This window comes from Dermacentor silvarum, chromosome 2 (genome assembly GCF_013339745.2).
Source record: "Dermacentor silvarum isolate Dsil-2018 chromosome 2, BIME_Dsil_1.4, whole genome shotgun sequence".
Classification (NCBI taxonomy): domain Eukaryota; kingdom Metazoa; phylum Arthropoda; class Arachnida; order Ixodida; family Ixodidae; genus Dermacentor; species Dermacentor silvarum.
The window spans coordinates 259,739,014-259,760,706 of record NC_051155.1 but is presented as its reverse complement, the minus strand read 5'-3'; the positions used below and the strand labels follow the sequence as shown (position 1 = coordinate 259,760,706).

Genomic DNA, 21,693 nt, shown 5'->3' with positions numbered 1-21,693 from the left:
CCGACTTAGCAGGTGATGTCTGCAGGCCAACTTCACCTAAGTACTCCAAAGTCACGTTCAGAGCTCTTTGTAAGCTTGCATGAAGCCGCGAGCCAAGGTGTGAAGGGCCGCTTATCCACAGAGCAATATCATCTGCATAGATAGCTATGCTCACAGGGAAGCCACTGTCTCGAGGCAAGCGACTTGGAAGCGCGGCGAGTACTGTGTTAAACAGAAGCGGCGATAAAACGCTGTGCTGTGGGACACCGCACTTAACAGTGCGGGATTCACTTGTTATTGCTCCGACACGCACTTTCATCTGGCGCTCCGATAGGAAATTGCACACAAAGCGGAGCAGACGACCCGAAATTCCCGCGGTTGCAAGAGCGAAAATAATCGCCTAATGCGGAACCGAGTCGAAAGCTTGCTGTACATCTAGGAAGAGCATGTAGGCGGAGTCCTTGTTTCCTTTAGCACATTCAAGAGCTGAGACAAGGTCTGAAATGCTGTCTAGAGCTGAACAGTGGCGACGAAAACAGCTCATCACATCAGGGAAAAAATTTAGCTTCTCTAGCCTGTCTTCTAGACGAAACAGGACCATTCGCTACATTAACTTGATGACATTTGATGTTAAGGGATATCGGCCGGTAGGACTTGAGGTGTCGTGCAGGGCGCCCAGGCTTTAAAATTAGTATTACCACGGACGATTTCCACTCAGCAGGGATTACACCAGTTCTCCATGCCTCCTTATACTCCTCCAGTATACGGTCATGAAAACTGTTATCAATGTTCCGTAATGCTTGATACGTCACACCGTCTTCACCTGGGGCAGTGCAGCGTTTGGATAGGCTGAGCGCGTGTCACAGCTCCTCAAGAGTAAAGTCTGCCTCGTCCACCTGGCAGGCTGGACCGTAGAAAGCAGTCATGGTACTCTGACTTGTCAAAGAAGGAAGGTCGCCATTTGTGGTGTCACTGAACATAGGAGAGACGAAAAGGTCTGCAAATGCCTCCGCTATAACTTTTGGTGAATGGCCAGTCGCTATGCACAAAGCAGCCGTAGGATTCTTGCAGATCTTGGGAGTGCGGAGAGCCTTCAGTATGTGCCACATATTTCCAAAACCACTTTCAGTATGCAGCGAACTACATAAGGCAGCCCAGCTCTTGCGACGAAGCTGTTTTGTATGCCGCTGTATGGCTGCATCAATGGGGTTATACAGAGTCCAGTCGGTGCGTCGTTTAGAGCGCTGTGCCCGCCTATAAGCGCGGCGTCGACATGCGCAGAGCCGCAAAAGCTTAAGATCGGGGTTTGGTTTGCCGATACATTGTTGTCGTCGTATTGTAGCTTGTCGTAAACACTCACTCAACCGTTCGAACAGACTGTCTTGAGATGGTGCCTCTGAGATAAGCTGACGGAACTTATCCCAGTTTGTCACTGTATAGACGGTAGTCTCTCGGCCCACAGTATGTGTTGGTGTTAACCAAATGGGCAGGTGATCTGAGCCCCACAGGTCAGCTTCGCATGACCAGGCTAAGCACACATCTCTCGTTGAAATCGCAAGGTCTACAGTGGAATGCTCCTTTCCTCCACCTATAAATGTAGGTGAACCCTCATTCAGTAATTGCAGATCATTCTTAATAATAAGCTCATTAATTTCTGTGCCACGATTGTCTTGGGGGCGGCTACACCATTGTGGATGGTGAGCATTAAAATCTCTGCATAACACAAACGACGCACCACACCGAGACACTAAGCACTCAAGTAGTGAGCTATCTGACGAACGTGTAGGCCAGATGTAAATGCTTGCCACCGTCGTAGTCACACCCTTGAGGCTCACAGTAACACCTGTGCACTCAAACTCATCATCAAAGATGTCATCGGTGTCAAGAACCATGAAATCCAAGTCAGCACGTATGTACACTGATGCTTTTGAAGCATTGCGTGTATGCGTCACGTCCACACATTAGAAAGAGCCAAAGGTTGGTTCCGCACACCGAGTGTTACTGTGGACACCGATGAAGCCTGGCAATCCATATTCAGTTTCCTGAAGCGCTATAACATCTGGTGGAGTGTTCATAGCGATGAGTCGAAGAACTAGATCAGCGTGCCGCGGTCGCAGCGATCTGACATTCCATTGCAGAACAAAGGGGCGAGGCTGCTGACAACTGATAAGATTGTTTCCGGTAACACGTCTATTGAAGGCCATCGAGGACTGGAACGAGGGCCTCCAAAAGTTGCTCTGCTGCTGATGCTGCTGGTGTCTGACGACCGGCGATTAAAGACCTGATGATGTTGACAAGCATCTTCAGAAGATTGACAAGTTGCGCCTCGTCGTTGGCTGAGACCGGTTTATGCACTGTGTTTCCAATGTTCTCCACTGTGGTCGCAGTCTTTGTAGAGACTTGTTCCGACGATTTCGATGGCAGCGCTGGCCACGATGACTCCTAGAGGTAGAAGGTCCGCCCCCCTTCTTTTCGATGCATTGTTTGTTTGGCATTCCTTGAACGCACTGTTTTTTGCTTGGTGGAGGCATTTCCAGTTGTTGGACCAGCACTACGGAGATGCGTGCTTTCATCTCCTGCTGCCTTCTTTTTGGCTTTCTCTTTTAGTGCCTTTTTTACGTCCTTCAATGAGGGACATCCTTTATCCGTTGCCAAATGTTCACCTTTACAGTTAGGGCACTGATATGTCCGACTTTCACAAGCATCTACATGGTGATTCCCACCGCATTTGGCACAGACCAGATCTTTGGTGCAAAAGCCCTGAACATGACCAATCTTAAGGCATTTATGGCATTGTAAGGGCCGTGGTATGAAGGGGTGAACAGGATAGCGCACAAGTCTAGCCTTTATGTGACTAGGCAGCTTTTCACCGGCAAACAATATTTTCATACACTTTGACGAGCCCAATCTAAGAACGCAAATTATTTTGCATAGTGGTGTGCAAACGAACATGCTCTTAAAAACGTCGTCTTTAAGATCCAAGTCGACATCAGAGACGACACCAGCTGCAATATGCGCACCCTGTGATATGTAGGGCCGCGTGCGGACACCACAAATTTCAGATAAACCAAGCAGAGTTCGCACCATCTTATCATCTGTTGTGTCAACGGCTATGACATTTTTCCAGGGGTTCACGCGAACTTCTTGGATTAGTCCAGGGGCAAGTTTGAAGAAGAAATCATTGAGTCTCTGTCGGGAGATAGCATTCAGGCTTACCGTCGCGTCGACGGGCATAAAGGCTACTGTAGTAGTCACGATGCTGCTGTATATGATGGAAGCACCGCCGTTTGAGACGGACGTCTCAAACGGCGGTGCTTGGCAGGTATGAAAACATCCGAATCTCCCGACCTTGAGTCAGAAAGCTCAGAATCAGCAGTGTCAGATCCTACGGAAGAACTCAGTCTCTTCCGAGCCGCGGGCGGTCTGAGCTGGCCGCCAGACGAGTCCATAACCATCTCTTCCATGGCAAGCTCTGCGGGGAGGATCTCCCAGCAGAGTAGGAGTCCTCAGGGTTCAGCACAAATGTTGTTGCTGGTTAATGATGCACGAAAAGCACATAAATAGAGAAAAACTTCAGCACCAGAACAAACCACCAACCGAGCACGAAACTTCGTCATCATTCCTGCCACTAGGGATGCCACTGCAAATGAGGAGGCTGTGATCGCCGGTGTTACTGGATTGCTTTGGCAGTTTGGAATAGTTCAGGTGAGTTTAGACACAATCGCACTAGGCCGATTTTGGTCTGCCGACTTTCTGCGACAACTGTGTTGTACCAATGGCCGTGCAGGCAGGAGTGTAATTGTCGGGAGACAAGTCACATGATTATGTTGACACACTGCAATGTAACAACAGCTTCCTGCGCCGACGCCGGCTGTTGTGACATTTTGCTGCTGATTTCTACACGTGCTGCTCGCTTTTTTTTAGATGCGAAGCATCTTATGGTGGGGCTATGTCACTCCCTCCCTCCCTCCGCCGTGCGGCGTCCACACCCCTACTGCGCATGCGCATCCTCCTCCCCCTCCTCTCCTTGTCTCATCTCCTCTCCTCTCGGCATTCCTCCTCTCCTCTCCGGATTGCGCAACGAATGGCAACACCTGCGGCTCCGCTCGCGATAATGCGAAGCAGCTTAGGTTAGAGGCGTGACCGTAGGCGCCCCAGAGGCACCGGCAACAGTCACCAACGCCGCACGCGTTCGGTGCAAACGCGGGCAAAACGCTGATGGTGTCGACAACAGTTCTGCGCGTTGCTGGTGCTGCTGCATGTCCAAGTTTATACAGCTGATAAAAATACCTTGAGTCGACCCCATGGCTGCTTCGCATACTACTCAGGGTTCCCCTACGGGAAGATGGTGTAATTTTTTTTTAATCATTGTCATCAAGACATTTATCATATTCAGCAGCAGCAAGGAACAGTTCAAGTGCGTGCAACTTCCTGCATTTAAATACCAATTTATCCGAGCAGTGCATTTGTTCACACCAGCAAGAACGGCCACAGTTGGTTGTTCGTTCAAGCACTGAGTAAACTGTGCCACGCTGACATGGAAGAATGACAAAATATTGCAAGACATACTGATTTGTGAATTTGGGCATGATCGCATCACTCTAGCTCAGACAAGCTGCATGATATAAGCGACGGGCAGCTTCAGGATCCCCTTTGAAAACAGCGACTGGGATACAGGGGACTAGCTGGTTTTTGCTATTTCTTTAGAACTCTTCATTATGCATGCAGTGTGCTCGATGGGTAGCTGGTTTTTACTTTTTCTTTGTAACTGTTCAACATGTATGCAGTGTGCTCGATGAAGTTTTGTCAAAGGAAACTCTGCGCATATAAGTGCTCAGTTAGAGAGCGCGTAGCTATTTTTGAAAACGTCTATTCCTGCTGCATACTCAAGTAACTGAGCGAGGAACACTGCAGTATTGTGGGGGCTGTGATTTGTTGACTGTTTGCCATAAGAGGTTAATAAATGTGTCAGCATAAATATATTACAACCTCCTCTACAGGTCGTGAATGATACATACAGAGCTACCACTATATGTAGTCACAGTTCATTCATGACAGCGCTGGCGAGTGTGACTGGCAACCTTTGATTGACAACAATTACGTACCAATGTTGGCTCTGCGCCGTGTTGCCGGACTCTGCGCCGTGTTGCCGCCTTTCCGCTTCTTGTGCGCACACAAATACAACACTTCAAATCACCATGGCCAGAACAGAACTACAAAAGCAGTTTCCTTCGCCCTAATTGCTTATCTTTTAGTTCAGGTTCATCAGCAGTGGGTGTATGAACTCATCTGATGAGGTAAAGCTAACATCTCTGAACGAGATCAACACAGCCTCAAACTCAATTTGAACAGCTGGCAAGGGCTGACAATCGTGCATTTCAACTTCGGAAGTACGTTTCAACTCACTTTAAGCGCAAACAAATCTACGGTGTCCCAGCTAACATTAGCCAAGCTAACAACCTGGTCATCACGCCGTTTTTGCAAAACACCATAGGTCTCATAATCATATCTTTTAGTGTTTTTCTTTTCTCGTTTTTCAAACAAATTGGCTAATATTAGCTGGGCCACTCAGAACATAAAAAAAGACATGCTGCGGCAATCGCGTTGTCTGTGCAATGTTTTCTCTCAGCGGTTGATTTCATGAAGGTTGGCAAACTCGTTTCATAAGTCCCTCTGTAGCCAGAACAACACTGCTGCACACAACAGGACTTTGACATTGTTCTTCAAGCTCCTGAGGAGCATTCAAGCTTCTCTGCACATGCTAAAAGGCAGAAAGAGCATGTAAAGCCGCTACAAAGATCACCTCTGAACTGGTGGCGCTGCCGCGCAGTCACTGTTGGCAGTGTATGAAGCTCTTCCATAGTGTGATGGAGAAGTTTCGTGGCGAGTAAAAAAGTATCAAAGGACTCTGATATCGTTGACAAGGCATTAAACCGTATCTTTGGTCACCGACTCTCAAATTCAACAAAATAATTTCTTTTCTAATTGAAATTTGTTTTTTTCCAATTGCCTGATAATCCAGAAAATTTTATGGCTCCGTCCATGCAAGAAAAATCTGTCGGCGTCTGTACTTATCTGTATAAAAGGTTGAATTTCAAGATAATGAAATTTCGATACTGTAACAAGTGAAGTGCTGATTTTACTGACTTGGTTGTATTAAGGTTTAACTGTGTACTATCCAGTACTGATTTGAACTATACTTGGAACAGCAACCCTGCAAGACAGCACCTGACCCATAGGCCCAAGTTGTATAAGCGGCAAGATGGCAGCAGCCAGCTTCCGAAAAATGGGTGGAAGAGCCAAAGAAAGCTTAGCTTTAAAATGCACGCGTAAGAAACAGGTAAATATGGCGATCATTCATTGTAAGCTGCTGCTTTCACTTGAATATATATTCCTAGTGCAGGCCGAAAATAGGCACTGACAGTTGGAGATAACATGTGTTTGCTGCATACACTGTGCCCTTCACAGCAACTGCAGCTATTGGGGTTACACGGTCACCATTTAGGTCAGCCACATTTGTGCCAACCAGTCACAGTTCAAATTATCTAGTGAGTGCCAAATTCATTATCAAAATAATCTTCTGCCCATAGAAACGTATGGGACCTTCCAAGAGATCAAATTAACTGAAAAATTGAATCAGCCAAATTTGAATCAGTAAAGGTCTAGTGTAGCTGAACCATTGATCACATTTGTGTTCTGAACATTTGGACTATTTCTCAGGTCATGTTTCTTGGTGAACAGTGCCACTGGTGATTGTGAAGCAGCACCTTTACGATAGCATCCGTAATGGTCAGCCAACCTTGCATGAGCCTTGTAGATGGAAGTGAAAACTAAAACACAGCACAATTACAACCAATAAATGCAGAGGATAACGTACTGCCTGCAGACACTAGGATGCAAATATATATGGCACGATCAATGCAATTTTTAATGCATAGCGCATAAATCAGAGTACATGCAGTACATGCAGTTTTGTTTTTTTAACGCTGAGAGCACAGGTGAAAAACAATTACATGTTATAATAGCGTTGAAGTGGTACAGTGTTTCAGATATTCACAGTGTGCTTTTAACTCATTCGAAGACCTGCACAAGCATTACATTTGATAAAGCAAACATGCTGGCAAGAAACATTATGAGCTGTTCCTTTCCTTCCTGAGGCGCTCTCTACGATGCTACTCGAAAGAAGGAGAGAAAGCATTAGCAGAGGTGTCAGAATGTGCTGAATCTGAGCAAGAATACAGTACTTTACAACCACATTAGTTGGAATCCAATCTCACTACTTTAGTCAGCGCACCTTGGTTGACCCGAAGCCCACAGCCAGCACAGCGGTATTTCTGCTTGGCGAGTTGATCCTTGCGCCTGCAGAAAGTGCCTGTTCATCAGTGGCTTCTCTTGCTGTTCCATCTTCATTAAAGTGATGGCTACATTAAGCTACCCCGCCCAATTCTACTTGCAAATGTAAAGGTAGCCAAATTTATAACTCTTTTCTCAGTGGCCACACGACATCATTTCTATTCCAATTATGAACACACACAGTTCTTTCTTGACTTATACGCAACTCTATCTTTAATGAAACATTTCACTCAATGAATTCTTTTTAGTTGAGATGGTTTAGGTTAATTTTCTTGTGTCCTGTGCTAGGTTCCAAAATCATTCTGCAGAAGAAAAGTACATTTATCAGCGTCACATAAAGTACAACACAAAAGGCTTCAGTAGTGGTATTGCCCTTACACATACATTTTTGTTCCAATAAAAACCATCTCAATAGCAGGCATAATGTTTGAAAACTGCTATGGCCTGCTCAGCGCTTTGAGCCTAATAAAACAATATTCTACTTGTATTCACATTCAATTTTATGCCATTAGTATTTGCTTTGAATATCATTATGTCTCAAAACACTACCCATAGACCTCTGAACTGTGCCCATTACTCGAGCCTATTTGAAGGGGAACCAGTAGCGCACCCAGGATCTCTGCCAGGGGGGGGTTGACAGTTTGCCTTAGTTTGCCAACACCATCTAAACAGCACTAATTTCAATTTCTTCACGGGAAATTGTCAAACAATGCGCTTTTTGCGCAAATTTGCGAGTGTGCAGACGATTGCGCGTCTTACGTCGTAGTTGCAGTACTCAAGAAAGGGGGGGCTAACTCGGCCCCAGGGGGGGTTACAACCCCCGAAACCCCCCCCCCGTCGGTGCGCCACTGAGGGGAACAATGACGAGGACAGGAACACAGAGACTGGATACGTGCCAACATCAAGAGAAAACATTTAGGTGGAGCCTGCCAGAACACTAACAAAATGTGTGTTCATCATTTGGTCTGCCACCAGCACGGGCACTGCAGTAACTAAAGTTTTCCATCATGGTTAAATGGACAATGCAATTTTTACTTGTTTGATCTTTACTTATACATGACATTTGTATCATATAACCAACTTTCATGTGCCACAATATCGTAATACAGTTAAACCTGCTTATAACGAAACAAATTCCTGGATATAACAAAGTTTTTCTATTCCCCGCCATTACTCCATAGAAGCACATGTATTTGAGAGCTCTACGTAACGAAGCGGCAGCAGGAGACCCCCTCAAAATAACTAATTTTCCCTGCCGATAACCTAGAGATTTCGCCCCAAATTTTGTCATTTTTGCGCGAGCAGCAACCGGAAGCACCTTAATTCTCCACCGCGCGGAATGTGAAGCGGCGGCGCGCTTGGCGCGCTCGAATTCACGGCGACTGCGAGGCGAGAGCGAGCCCACGTGTGCGTGTGTGCGAGCGTGCGCGAGGCGGGCCTGCATCCCTCGAACTGGCAATCTTGCCGCCATGGGCGTGACCTTTCCCCCTCCCTTCATTCAAAGCTGATCCTGCCGCTTGCTGCCCACCTAGCCCGTCAAGCCAGCACTCTCCTTTTCAGGCTGATGTCGCCGAAGGGGAAAAAAAAAAAAAAAAATCTTTTTCTCTTTCAGTGCGCTGGCAGCGCCACTTTTAAAAGTGAATGTTTTCTACAAATAAATTTAAATTAGTAGTTGGCACATGTCCTGTCACTTTGCATTCTTGTCCCAATAGTTTTGTGCCACTTGTTCCCCCTCCAACATGAATGACTAGCTAGCTGCCTGATTATTAGAAACTGAATTTGAGACAACTAGAGAATTTCTGCTGACCAAAATTCTTGGCAGCGGCAGACACCAGAAATTGTGTGAATAACACACGGGTTATTTCACATGGTTTCTACTTGCAATGCATAAGGAAGGCTTTCTAGGAATGCGTTTCGCTGCAGGTTTGTAGACTGATGCTAGAATAAGCATTTCAAAGTGGACAGGCGTTCCCTAATCCTTCATCACAAAAATTAATTGTGAAATTTAGTTAAATACATTGTCCACAGTGTTAAAAGGCATCTAACTGTTAAAATACATTTGGTAGGGCATCTTGTGTATTGGTGTCACGAACACCACAGCAGTGGCAACAAAGCATTTTGGCATATTTGCAGCACGACGAGTTTTTAGAAGAGCATTCCACAGTGCTTACTTCAGTTCTGGTTGCATGTTGAAGATGATTTGTGCCCTTGGTGGCGCCCACTCAGAGTTCCCTCGGAGACGCATCTGTAAAAGTGGAGCTTAAAGTGGGACACTGCACTGGGGTAGGGGAGGTACACCAGGGCCATTATGAAACATGGAAGCCACGTGCTCAGCAACTGAAGAGTGCCATTTGCAAGCACGTCGATCCCAGCTTCCTAGGACTGCACTGACTGTTTGCGTGCCTCGTGAATCTAAACTGCAACATCAACAGTGGCTCAACTTAGTAAAAAGCCTCAAAGAGGCCTTGTGACACTTTTTCCAGGCCTCCATATTTGCTCTAGATCTATACTCAGGATGTCAAGGGACAAAGAGCTAAAAGAATTATAATACCATATTTTCTGGATTATAAGTTGTGTTGTTTTCCTAAATTTTTGTCGCTGTGTCTTATACAATGGTGTGAATTATTTAGGGATAAAATTATGCATGCTGGCTCGTACAATATGAGTGTTCTATGCAGTTAGTAAATATGTTGTTTACACTGAACTTTCTGATTGCATCAGAGGTCAAGGCCTTCGATGGCTTCGAGTGACGTGCAATAAATGTTGGTGGTGTGCTAGAAATTGCAGTTAGTAAATATGTTTACGAAAATTTACTGCCCTTAAATTGGTAAGTATGACATTTTGCAATTTAAGTGCATTTCATCATACTAACAGAGTTAAAATAGGTGCGTCTTATACACTGGTATGACATATATTTTCAGAAACTTGCAGAAACTGGGGGGGTGCGATTTACATAAAGGTGTGACTTACAGTCCAGAAGGTACAGTAATTAGTGCACACAAGCCCAAGTTGTCGGTCAGAGAAACTTGAACGTACAAGAAAAATGAGAGCTGCCCTCAACTCGAATTTTCACTTCTTTAACTGACACCTTTCACTTTCTCATTACATCTTACTGTGGCGCCAATGGCAGCAGGGCATTAACGGAAGGTGGCACACCATGGTTCGCAAGCCTGTTCAGCTTGTTGATGGCCTTCTCATGACCTCTGTGATTGGGCGGCGCACATTCTCATCTGGAAGGACATGGCATCACTACTACAGTTGCCGCAGCTTTTGCAAGGCGGCTGTTGGCGTGCCATGTGCTCGGCACACATGTATGCAACACCTTGCTCGTGGCTGTGTGATGATAAATTAGGCAAACTTAAAATGGTTGTAAAACGCAATGCCATAGTTTTTCTTGCGTTACTTGCAATACCCTGCGAACATGAATCGCACATGAAATATTTAATCAATGATTAAGGATGTAGTTGATGTAATTGACTTTCCGACTTCTTCATGTACCTCACGGTGAAAAGAGACATTGCTTTTACATGGAACAAGGTGTAGGCAAAACATTGGAGGTGATTTTGAAGTAGGTGTCAAAGGATGACTTCACTCATGTTATCTAGGCTTGGTAGAAATGGTGGGATGCGTGCATTTCACTTACTGGGAAGCATAAAGAAAGGGATAAAAGTGCCAATAAATAATTTTCAGTAATATAGATTTGAGAGCATCAGTCTTTTTCTCTTTTGGACAACCCTTGTATGTACAACAGCGGTTCACAGCACAGCGCTGTGCACTGTGACACTCAGCCACACAATGCTGCTATGTGCGACGCCAGACTCATCGCCTCCAGGAACGTTGCCAGGCTGGCATGAACCTTTTCACAAGACCGTGTGGTGACCTCTGGTAAGAGTAGCTGTGGTGTGTGGAGTGCGCGACATGGTGCGGTGGATGGAGACAGACAAGAAGACGACAAGTAGTGCGTGTGCAGAGGCGAATTTCGTGCTGGTTGAAAGACGACAACGTCGAAGACCATCCGGCACGTGAGTGCGTGGCGCAACAAGAAAAAAACAAAAGGAAAGGCATCCAATCGCAAGAGACCACGAAGCTTCGAGCAGCCAATGAGCAAACGACGAATCGGCAGAGCGGCAGAAAAGCGAGGCGCCGCACTGGCATAAGAATGAGAGTTCCAGGAAGCAACGCCAGGAGAAGGTCGGCCACCGGACCGGGAGTTGAAGACGGGCCGTCGGGTTTCAGACATGAGCCACGAGGACTTCACTCGACCGGGGCCTCGTGCCAACCTGTTCCTGGGCGTCGCCACCCTACCCAATCGTGAACTGCTGCCCGAGGCCGGTGGACTTCTGCGTCCGTTGGCAGAACGTGAGCAGTCAGGCTACGGGCCCGAGTTCCACGCCCAGCTGCCTGGCCAGAACGCCGCCACCGTCTGCCCGTGCCACCAAGCCGCTTGCCTTCTCTCTCCAAGCCAGAGCTGCCGCGCTCTGGTAGCCTGCCCAACAGTCCAAAACACCGACCTTTGGTGAGACGAACGCCGTGTCTTTTAGTCGCTTCACCGTCTCCCATCCTCTGCGAAATAGTACACGCCCTCACACACAACCTCTGCCCGTACTCGCGTGCTATTATTACCATGAGTGTGCCCCGAGTGGTCTTTGCCGTGATATTTCTTCAAGTGTTTATACAGTTAAACCTGCTTATAACGAACCTCCATATAACGAATTCCTGGATATAACGAAGTTTTTTAATTCCCCGCCGTTACTCCATAGAAGCACATGTATTTGAGACCTCTACGTAACGAAGTGGCAGCGGGAGACCCCCTAGATATAACGAATTTCCCCCTCCGACCACCTAGAGATTTCGCCCCAAATTTTGTCATTTTTGCGCGAGCAGCAACCGGAAGCACGTTCTCCGCCGAGACTGAGACGGAATGCGAAGCGAGCGCACGTGTGCGTGCGCGCGTGTGCGAGGCGGCCCTGCATCCCTCGACCCAGCGATCTTGCCGCCGCGGGCGTGACCTTTCCCCCTCCCTTCATTCAAATCTGATCCTGCCGCTTGCTGCAGCTGGCCTAGCCCGCCAAGCCGGCACTCTCTCCTTTTCCAGCTGATGTTGCCGAAGCGCTGGTACACGCTGTGGCACATGAGACTCGATGAGCGCGGACACGCGCTGTCAAACGCTGGCGGCGTGTGGAAGCACCACTGGAGAAGCGAGCGAAGTGACATTCGTGCTGTTGTCTATCGCTTCAACGCAAACAGCGCCGAGAACACACAGCACGGAGAAAGCTACGAGCCGCCGATGCACCTACACTGCAAGACTCTGCCCCAACGCAGATCGCTTTCAAGATACGGCCTGCGCGACCGCGCGCCGCCTCGCTATCCCTCCCCCCTCGCTTCCTCGCCGGTGCCTCGGGTGCAACGGAAGAAGGCGCGCTTCCTCCCTGCTTTTCTTGCGCGCGCGAGATTTAGACGCGGTCGTCGGCTCCCCTCGCATGTTTTCACTCGCACATACAGCATACGGCGCGCGGCGACTGCGTTATCGCCCTTGGACTTTAGGGTACGGCCACGCTAGCGGCAAAAACACGCAGCAAAAACGCGCGGCAAAAGCGGCAGGAATCGGGGGTCTAGCGGCGTGCCGCGCGAAATGGGTTCTGCGGCAAATGCCGCGTGCCGTGAGATGAAGAACCAATCAAGAGCGACGAGGGTGACGTCACGGAGCCATCACAACCGGAACGCCGCCGGTGCGAGAGCGCTCGCGGTGTTGCTCGCCTGTTCGGAGAGCGCGGGAGATCTTATCGCGCTGCCGCGCGGCGAGACGCGCGTGCCACGGTGGCCTCGCGGCGAGACGCTGACGCGCGGCAACTTGCCGCTCGCTGCATGACTCGCGCGTTTTTTGCCGCTAGCGTGGCCGTACCTTTATATACGGAATATCTATGAGCCAAAACCAATTTTAGGGCCACAACGTGTCATGGACACCATCTTTATATAGCAAATACGGATCTCAAGGGCCATACTTTTGCTGGCGGAAACCGAAAATACGTCATAGTAGTCGCCCCCGGCACTTTGGGCGGCCAATGCCATCGTCAAGCCACCAAGCCAAGCGACATGAAAAGTCAAAATGGCCGCTCGGGCCGGCGCGGGGTGGCAGTTCGCAACGTATGATGCGGGAACGGTCCCACAGTTGCGACGCAACAGCGGGGTTACCAATGCATTGAGTTGTATGGGAGCTGTGCCGGGACCGGTCGAAAACGACGTAACAGCCGGGAAAACGCAGCACCCGGGAACGTAACAGCGGGGTTCTACTGTAACCCTATACGACGCTACGACGCCATCGTGACGCTCGCTCTTGGTTTCCGATGCCTCGCGCTTGTGCGAAACGACACGCGTCCACGCATCCAGTACCTGGTGTGACATTCTAAGGATGAGTGCTTCGACGAAAACGGAAAACGGGTGCGCGTTACAATCGAGGGCGCGTTAGAATCGAGTAAATACGGTAGGCGTTTCTTTTTCGAATTTTCGGGCCAAACCTGCATGTAACGAAATCCTCTTTATAACGAAGTTTTTCGGGAATTTGTCAATTTCGTTATATCCAGGTTTAACTGTATAATGGGTTACTTTTCATTTTAGTGTTATTAATAGTTTGTGTGTGTTTTCTAACAAACGGCTTCGTCCTCAATTGCGCTCTCAGAGGCTCTGCCTCAGAAAATCGTCTTAATCATTAAACAAAAGAACCTGGCATCACAGTACCATAGTCTGTGGGGATGCGCGACTCTCACGCGTCCCCTGATGTTGTTTTCCCGGCGTGGCTCCCGTGGTCCGGCTTCTCCGCGTGGCTAACGGCGGCGGTCGGTGTGGTTGCGGTGCATTGCGAGAGATGGCGCGAGTGTCGCGATGCTAGCGCCACCGAACGGCGGGGTGACTTGGGCGAAAAAGGTCAAAGGCGCTTCCTCTTTGGCTTGGGATCGGCGACCAACACGCACGAACGCTTCGCGCGACCGTCGCGCGAGGCTAAGAGCAGGACACCGGTATGGACGAACACGGATCGTTCGAGCACGCCACCGTTCGCGTGACTGTACACGTGAATGACTAGGCGATGGTGTCATAGCATGGGGCGAACGTATTCGCTCACTATCGGGTCGCGGTGAGTCGGACTTCCTTGATTTGTCGCGCGCCCGTGTGAATGTTCTATAGGTTGTAATTCGGCTAGCATGTATTAGTGTATGAAAGGTGCAATAAATGCCCTTTTGATTGTCTGCACTACTGCGTTGTCGTTCCTTTGTCCCAAGAGCATGTGTGAGACCCCACAAGTCTCAGAATCTGTTGCAAGCCCCCAAGTGTGTGACGGCAGAAACTGAGAAAGGAGTTGGCAGCGCGCAGGCCTGTGCGCTGGGCGGTAGAGCTTTCATCCACCCCACAATTGGGGCAGGCACTGGTTCTAGTAAGTCCTGAAGAGAGGAGTGGGGGCATTCTGTAAATGTCCACCTAGTGGACATGTCCATTTTGGCTGCTACGGAAGTGCTGATTAGCTAGGCTGGGGCACCAGCGAGAAAGAAACAGGTACCCACAGCTAGTTTCCTTCTCAGTGGTTCAGCTACAGCCAATTAGCGGTGGCTGAAATGGACAGTCCACTAGGTGGACTCTTATAGATCCCCCCTGGCCACTGCCAGCAGGCGCATGTTAACACACAAAATATGCACAGGCACAACAGCTCGTTGCTTGGATGGTTCCTGGATGGTCCATGGTTTTTCACGATAAAAATGCTTGCTCCAATAAAAGTGCTTGGTACGCTCCTTTGGAATACCAAATATTGCATTGCTTGCTGTATGTATAACAGAATGGCAGTGCATTTTGTGCATTTGGACATGTAGTTCAATAATGTGTGGCTTAGCGTAAAATAAGAAGCGACCTCGAGGTAATTTGTTCTGGAAAAGGGCTCAGCTATTGTTCCTTCAGTGTGGCATTCACAAATTATTTCAATATTTATGTTTGCTTCTGTAAAACGATATACATATCCAATTTACCTTGGCCCAATTTCACGGATAGTAATAATACACCGAGCAAGCTCACATGAAAACACTTAAAAAAAAAAAAAAACATTGATGTGCTGAACGCGCTGGTAAAACTAAAAAAGAAACTGCCAGCAATACGTTGGCATTACTTGGCACAATACCATAAGAGCAGAAGCTCCGCACATGCGAGCACATTCTTGTAGCATTGGCTGTGCTACCACAGAAAGTTGTCAATGGATATAGTCGTTCAGTGAAGATGAAAAAGCTGACAACAAGGACTGCATGCGCAGGTGTAAGTGCTGTGCTGAGGAAGAGACGACGATGAAAAAGAGCAAATCATTAGGACACACGCCACAAGAAAAAAATCAAATCAAAATAACCCAATCGCAGCAGTCCGTGGAGAACAAAACCAATTGCTGAAAAACGCGGGAGCTTTGAACGGGACCAATAATGTGGAGCCACGAAAAGAAGAAAAAGTTAAGCAGAAACCATTGATGATGATTGTCAATAGCCTGAACGAACAGAAGTACAAACAAGCAAGCAAGCAACAGCCCCCCCCCCCCTCCCCCACCTCCCCCCGCCTCCCTCCTTGCTGTCCATCTGTGCGACTCAGTTGCCTGAGACACCCGAGAGCATGTGCCCTTTCCCTCAGCACCTTCTCTAACCTTTTCAGAGTTCCTTCGTGACAGCCATGAAAAGCGAATGCGTCCACTTATTGCTCTCCTTGATGTGTTTGCATCAACGGCGTCAGCGTTTGACGGAATGCTCGCCTGCGCCTGCAGTGTATTTTTCATGGGCAAGAATCACCTATAGCATTCTTGTCAGCCACATCATCCACAATGGGCTGGCCTCCACGGGGCGACCAACAAGACGTGTCACAACTGAGCAAGCGCCAGCCTCCTTTCTTTATCTCTCCGGTTCCTCCCCGCCACTCACTTGTCCAAGATCATGTGTCCTTTCTCTCGCCTTCCCGCAATGAACGAACGAGAGAGTTAATGAGCAATAGTGCACTTCTCCGCCTCCTTCCCATGACTTGCTGCCTCTAAAGCTCGCACACAACGCCTGTGGTGAAGGAGGTTCGCTGGTGAGTCCGCAGCTTCAGCTTCAGGTTTGAATGCTGGTATCATGGCCACGGTGCTGGCACTATTGTGCTCTTATAGGACTGAGCTGTTGATAAATACTTGGAGGTGGTCTTCAGTTCCTCCGGTAGGACAGCTCGCCAAACAGCGCATTCAGCTGTTTGGCACTTGCCTCGGATATCTGCTATTTCGGTGGGTACCCAAATTGACATTGCGCCCTTAGCTCTGCAGGAGTGGCAGCGTACCGCGTGCCAGGGCCAAGGATCTCATCATAGCAGATGAGAACGAATGAGCACTGACCGTCTGCAGCTTTGTTGCCACCGGGTTAAAGTTGACACATTGGTCCCAGGTATGTTACGTGCCAGCACCATGGCAGGTGCACACCATCCAGTTGCAGGGGGCCAATTGTACACCAAGCCGAGGCTTGTGGATGGACCAACAAGGCTTGTGTTTTCTCCGCAACAAGCTCTCCCATGGGCTGTAGGCAAGTCCTCGCCACCTCTGCACCGTGCCGCGTACCGCGTTGCCTCACCAGAGGGGCCGTAGCACCACAATACAACGTCATAAGTAAAGATGGCCAAGTATAACCGGTGCCTGTCCTGGGGCAGGCACTTGGGCAATGCCACCATCGCCATATTGAAGAGTATGGGCGACAAGAGGCTGCCATGAGAAAGCTCAGCTGCAACTGAGCATGGCGTCAAAAGGTACTGGTTTACATGAACGCATACAGTGTGGTCGTGCAGAAAGCCCTCAATACAAGTACAGAGGGGCCCAGTGATGTCAGCCTCATTACGCGCTCTAAGTATTTCCACGCGGCTGACGTAGACACTGGTTTCCAACAAGCAACACACTAGTTTCCTCGCACAAGCGTGCTCGAGCAATGACACAATGTCCACTATTGCATGTGCTGTGCTCTACATCCTTCGGAATCGTGACTGCTGCGCCGCAAGCAATTCGCCGGTCCGATCCTTGAGCCTCCACTGCGCAATATGCTTGAAAAGCTTGCATGCCACTGAGGTGAGTGTGATGGGGTGGTAGAAGATCTCGAGTGCTGATTTAGCCGGTTTATGTATGAAAGAGAACATGGTCAAGCGCCATTCCTCCGGAAGTATTCCAGTTGCCCACACCTCGTTAAAGAGCTTGAGAACCAGTTTTTGATGTTGTTGGTCCAAGTTTCTGAGCATCTGGTAAGTCATGCCGTTTTGCATCAGCGCTGAGCTCCACTTGCATGCCCGCCACGCGGTCTAGCTCTGATATATGTAGTAATATCATCAACTGTTGCATTGTCTGTCACTGCTGCGCAGGGAGACTTGCACTGAAGCGGTGGTGGTGTCGGCCCAAAACAGTTCACAAACTGCAACGCGAGCGTGTCGAAGCTAACCTGCACATGTATGGTGGGTGCAGTCAGCGGGTTTTTGTTAAAACAGCACAGAGAAGGCTTTAAAAGCCACAAAAGAAAGAGAGCAATTTTCTATGCATTACATTGTCCACTCCCTGCTGCATGCTGCTGATGTCCACAGATCACAAACACTTTCCTGCCAAGTTCAAAAAGTGTTGCAGTGTTCCTTTAGGGCCCGGCCAAAGAAAAAACTGCCACAGATTGCCACATTGCATATTGTTCGTATCTTCAGCTGGCCTTTCCCAAGCGCTGCCACAAAAGTAACATAAGACAACACTCAAGCTTGAAAGAAAAATTTGTCAATGGAAGCCCAGACGGGCTTCCTTTGTTGGCTTCCTGGTCCAAGGAATGAGCCTGGAACCAACGCCTCCAGGGATCGAAAATCCAGGAATCGTACTTGGGACCAATCCAGTACCAGGACGAATTTTTAAGCGAAGCTTTATTGACCCTTTTTTTTTGCGGAGGAGTTTGTTAAGGAGAAAAGAGATGGAGCTCACGGCGGCACGCTATACGTCTCTTCAGTGACCGTGCACGAATACGAAACCATTACCGCTTCTACCTTGCTTCTGTGCGATCAGCTGTCAGAAATGCAACTGAGTTTTCGCTAACACACTGTGCTCCAATCAAGCTCGATCGAATCATGTGGATTGAAGACGTGTGCAGTAGTTGGCTGCAAAAATAGTGACTGGCATGTTAAGGAATGGAATGAATCTGTGTGGCGAAGTTCGCGGACCGCTGCTGCAACTGTCCGAACGTGTTACCGGCACTTCGTGATATACGGCTTTCCTTGAGGATACATAAATTTGCTCATCCATCTGCCTTGTATCGCTAACCTTCAAAGAAAGGGCTTCATCCCCAGAACGTCGGCAAGAGTGAGTGCCACTCATTAAACAATGACAAAGGGAGTAGCGCTGCTTCCTGTCACAGCAAGTTTTCGCATGTTATCTATACACATCTGTCCCAAATGGCAGGAAAGCTTACGCCCACTCTATCGCCGATGTATCAAGAATAAGTGAATGGGCACACACTTGAATATATGCGCACTGTATACCCACAATAAATGACAGACTACACCGATGGCGCACGAATGGTCGAAGCTGAATGTTTCGTGACAGTCCACAAGAGTAAGAGAGTTACTAGCTGTAATATATATTTGCTACAAGGTATTAAAATGTACAAAACAGCTACGTTTCAAGCCTTATGCGCAGCAAGAAAAATCTATCGGAACTGAGCACACCCGCGAGCGATTAGGCAGAAAATAATCAGATAGTGGCCGCACCGAGGAACTTCACTGAGTCAGAAACTGACAAGCCACTGCTTCAAAATATTTGCCGAATAAAGAACAAAGAGCAAAACACACTAATCCTGACTGAATTCATGAGCGGAATGTTTAGATAGCTTGGAATACATATTTAGCCCCGCTTTTAGAACAAGCACCATATATGCTGCTTGCGTCGTTTGGACATACCTTAATCAGCTCCGAAAGCGCTTTTGCATGTTCTCGAAGCTGTGATCAAAGCTTCGTGTCATCGTCTACGATATCTCCAAAAACAGAGGTTTTCTAAGCCACGCTGGCGTCATACACTTCCATTGTAAACAAGGAGGCAACGGAGGCATTTGAGGCAAGCAATGGTCGCGTCACCACGTGATCAAACATGACAGCACCCACAGGATCATCGCGAAAAGGGTCAGTAGGCTCGCAAGTGTCGGCAGCAGTGGTGGTGTCACGCTGAAAAGTGGGCCGACCGTGGTGGTAGGGCAGAAAAAGTCTAAGCTCAATGGCACATACCAGGGTCAAAAAGAAAGAGAGAAAGAGAAAAAGCAAGAAAGAGAAAGAGAGAGAAAGGAAGAAAGAGAGAAAGAAAGAGAGTGAGAAAGAAAGAAAGAAAGAAAGAAAGAAAGAAAGAAAGAAAGAAAGAAAGAGATGCACCAGGAAGGTCAGATACACACACGATAAGCTTCGCTTACCCCCATTTTCTCGACAGGGGAAGGGCTGCTGATTTTTGAAAACTGCGAAGCTCAATTTTTTTAGAAATCCACATGCGATTCCTTTGTAGATTAAGCTACAATCGGGTGGATGACAATTTTCTCTTTCATGAACCTGCCTCCACCTTGTGGGCTCCTACAGAACTGACTTGCAACATTCAAGATCTATCACAAGAATAAACAATACTATACAAGATTAGTCTGTCATTCAAGCCCTGTAGTGAAGTTTAGTCACTGTCTTTCTTAGAAGCACTCTGAATAGACCAGTCGAAGATGCCAACAGGCACTCAAACTCAGAAACCGGCATCTTTTATTTCCGTGACTTTGGCTTTTATCTTCATCACTGCCTTGTAAATTCCCAAGGGCAATGCAATTACAGCCAGAGCTGGAAGCTCACCTTGTGCGTACTGTAGTACTCCTCCTCCACTTCATCTGGTGAAACAGGCCAGGCATCAGGCAGAGGCAGCAACTGCAAGGTCCTTTCACTCGTCACTAGTATATAAAAAGCCATCTGAGCCTTGGCTCTAACGCTCAAGGAGCAGCTTCAAACAAATTAAATTTCTTTTCCTGGGGGATTTGATAACCTTTTTAAGACTGTGAGCTAAAGCAGCTAACTTAGAGTGACCAACCGACGTCGCCACACATTTTAGGATACCACAGGGCTCGCTCTTCCCGATCTTGAAGTCAAAAGAAGCTATCCTTCACTACATGAAGAAAGTGACAAATTCCCTATAAAACTGATTACAATATTGAAATTGGCAGACTAATTCTACCATAAATAAATGTGTTTTAGGTGATTGAATTGCACCTGCAAGAAGTTTTGGATATAAATACCGACTGATTATTTGGAGCTGTTTGATTATTCAACTGAAGCATTCGCTACCTACTCCACAGAACCAACTTACAGCTGTTCTGTGGAACAAATACATAACAGAGACCGAAATTTCGGATGCCTTTCAGACGTGCCAGATCTCACTCAGACTTGACCCGTGACACTGCCACTCTACTGAATAGAAGCAATCCATAATGGCACCCGAAATTTCAGACGCTGTATTTAATCTTGCTGAATTTTTCTGACATGATGTGTGCGTCACAAAATAGCAAATGTGGCAATCGTGAACACAGTTGGTGTCACTGAAGTTGTTGCCTAGCTTCTACACAACTTGAAGCTTTATTTGCAGCGTCCGAGGGGCTTTGGTGCTGCATTGGTTGGACTGTGTGTTGGGCAGTTCGCTGAGGTTAACACTTTAACCCCCAAATTAATTCCAAAATGACATACCAAATATTCCAAATTTTATTTATGTAGCCATAATATTTTCTATGTCCTTCTGATTCTCAAATATCAATATATTACTTGATTGGTTTCTGGTTAGAACTTTAAAAAATATTTGAAAAGAGGCTGCTCTAGAAGGCACTTTTCCATCAATGCCGACCGTAACCCATCTTTGGCAGTGGGAGCAGCACATCGGGCTGAACGAGCATGACTCATCGTTGGCGATACTGGTACGACCTCCCATGACGTGTACAGCTCTGGATTGGGAGTTAAAGGGATAACATACCACTCAGTGTTGTCAACTCTGAGTGACAACAAAGGTTGTGTTGGCAAGCTGCCGCCGTGAAGTGGATGCGAGAGCTTTCCTTGCATCTGTCATTGTGGTGACAGATGCAAGGAACCTCATTAATTTTTTCCGGCTTATCGAGTACCGTACAATTGCTGTAAAGAAGAAATATTTGCTGACACAGTATCAATAAATGACTTTTAGGGCTCTTCCCATGGTGGGCGGTGGTAGTTTTGCCGCCCACCACTCTGGCCAACCGCCCACCTCTCGGGCTTCAAGTTTGCTGTACTCAGGGACAACTTCCTGTGCCTATGCAGTGGAAGTTACAAGATCGAGGGGCC

General features: G+C 47.8%; 1 protein-coding gene across 3 annotated transcripts in view; it reads right to left on the bottom strand.

Annotated features, from left to right (window-relative positions):
* Positions 1–21,693, bottom strand: part of LOC119443188 (run domain Beclin-1-interacting and cysteine-rich domain-containing protein-like) — a 323,250-nt gene that overhangs the window by 108,370 nt on the left and 193,187 nt on the right. For all 3 annotated transcript variants that reach the window (XM_037708354.2, XM_037708355.2, XM_049662640.1), the window contains 3 exons: positions 20,191–20,262; positions 9,504–9,577; positions 7,274–7,338 (listed from right to left, as the gene is read on the bottom strand). In XM_037708354.2, the coding sequence (XP_037564282.1) occupies positions 7,274–7,338; positions 9,504–9,577; positions 20,191–20,262 (211 nt within the window). The remainder of the gene's footprint in view (positions 1–7,273; positions 7,339–9,503; positions 9,578–20,190; positions 20,263–21,693) is intronic.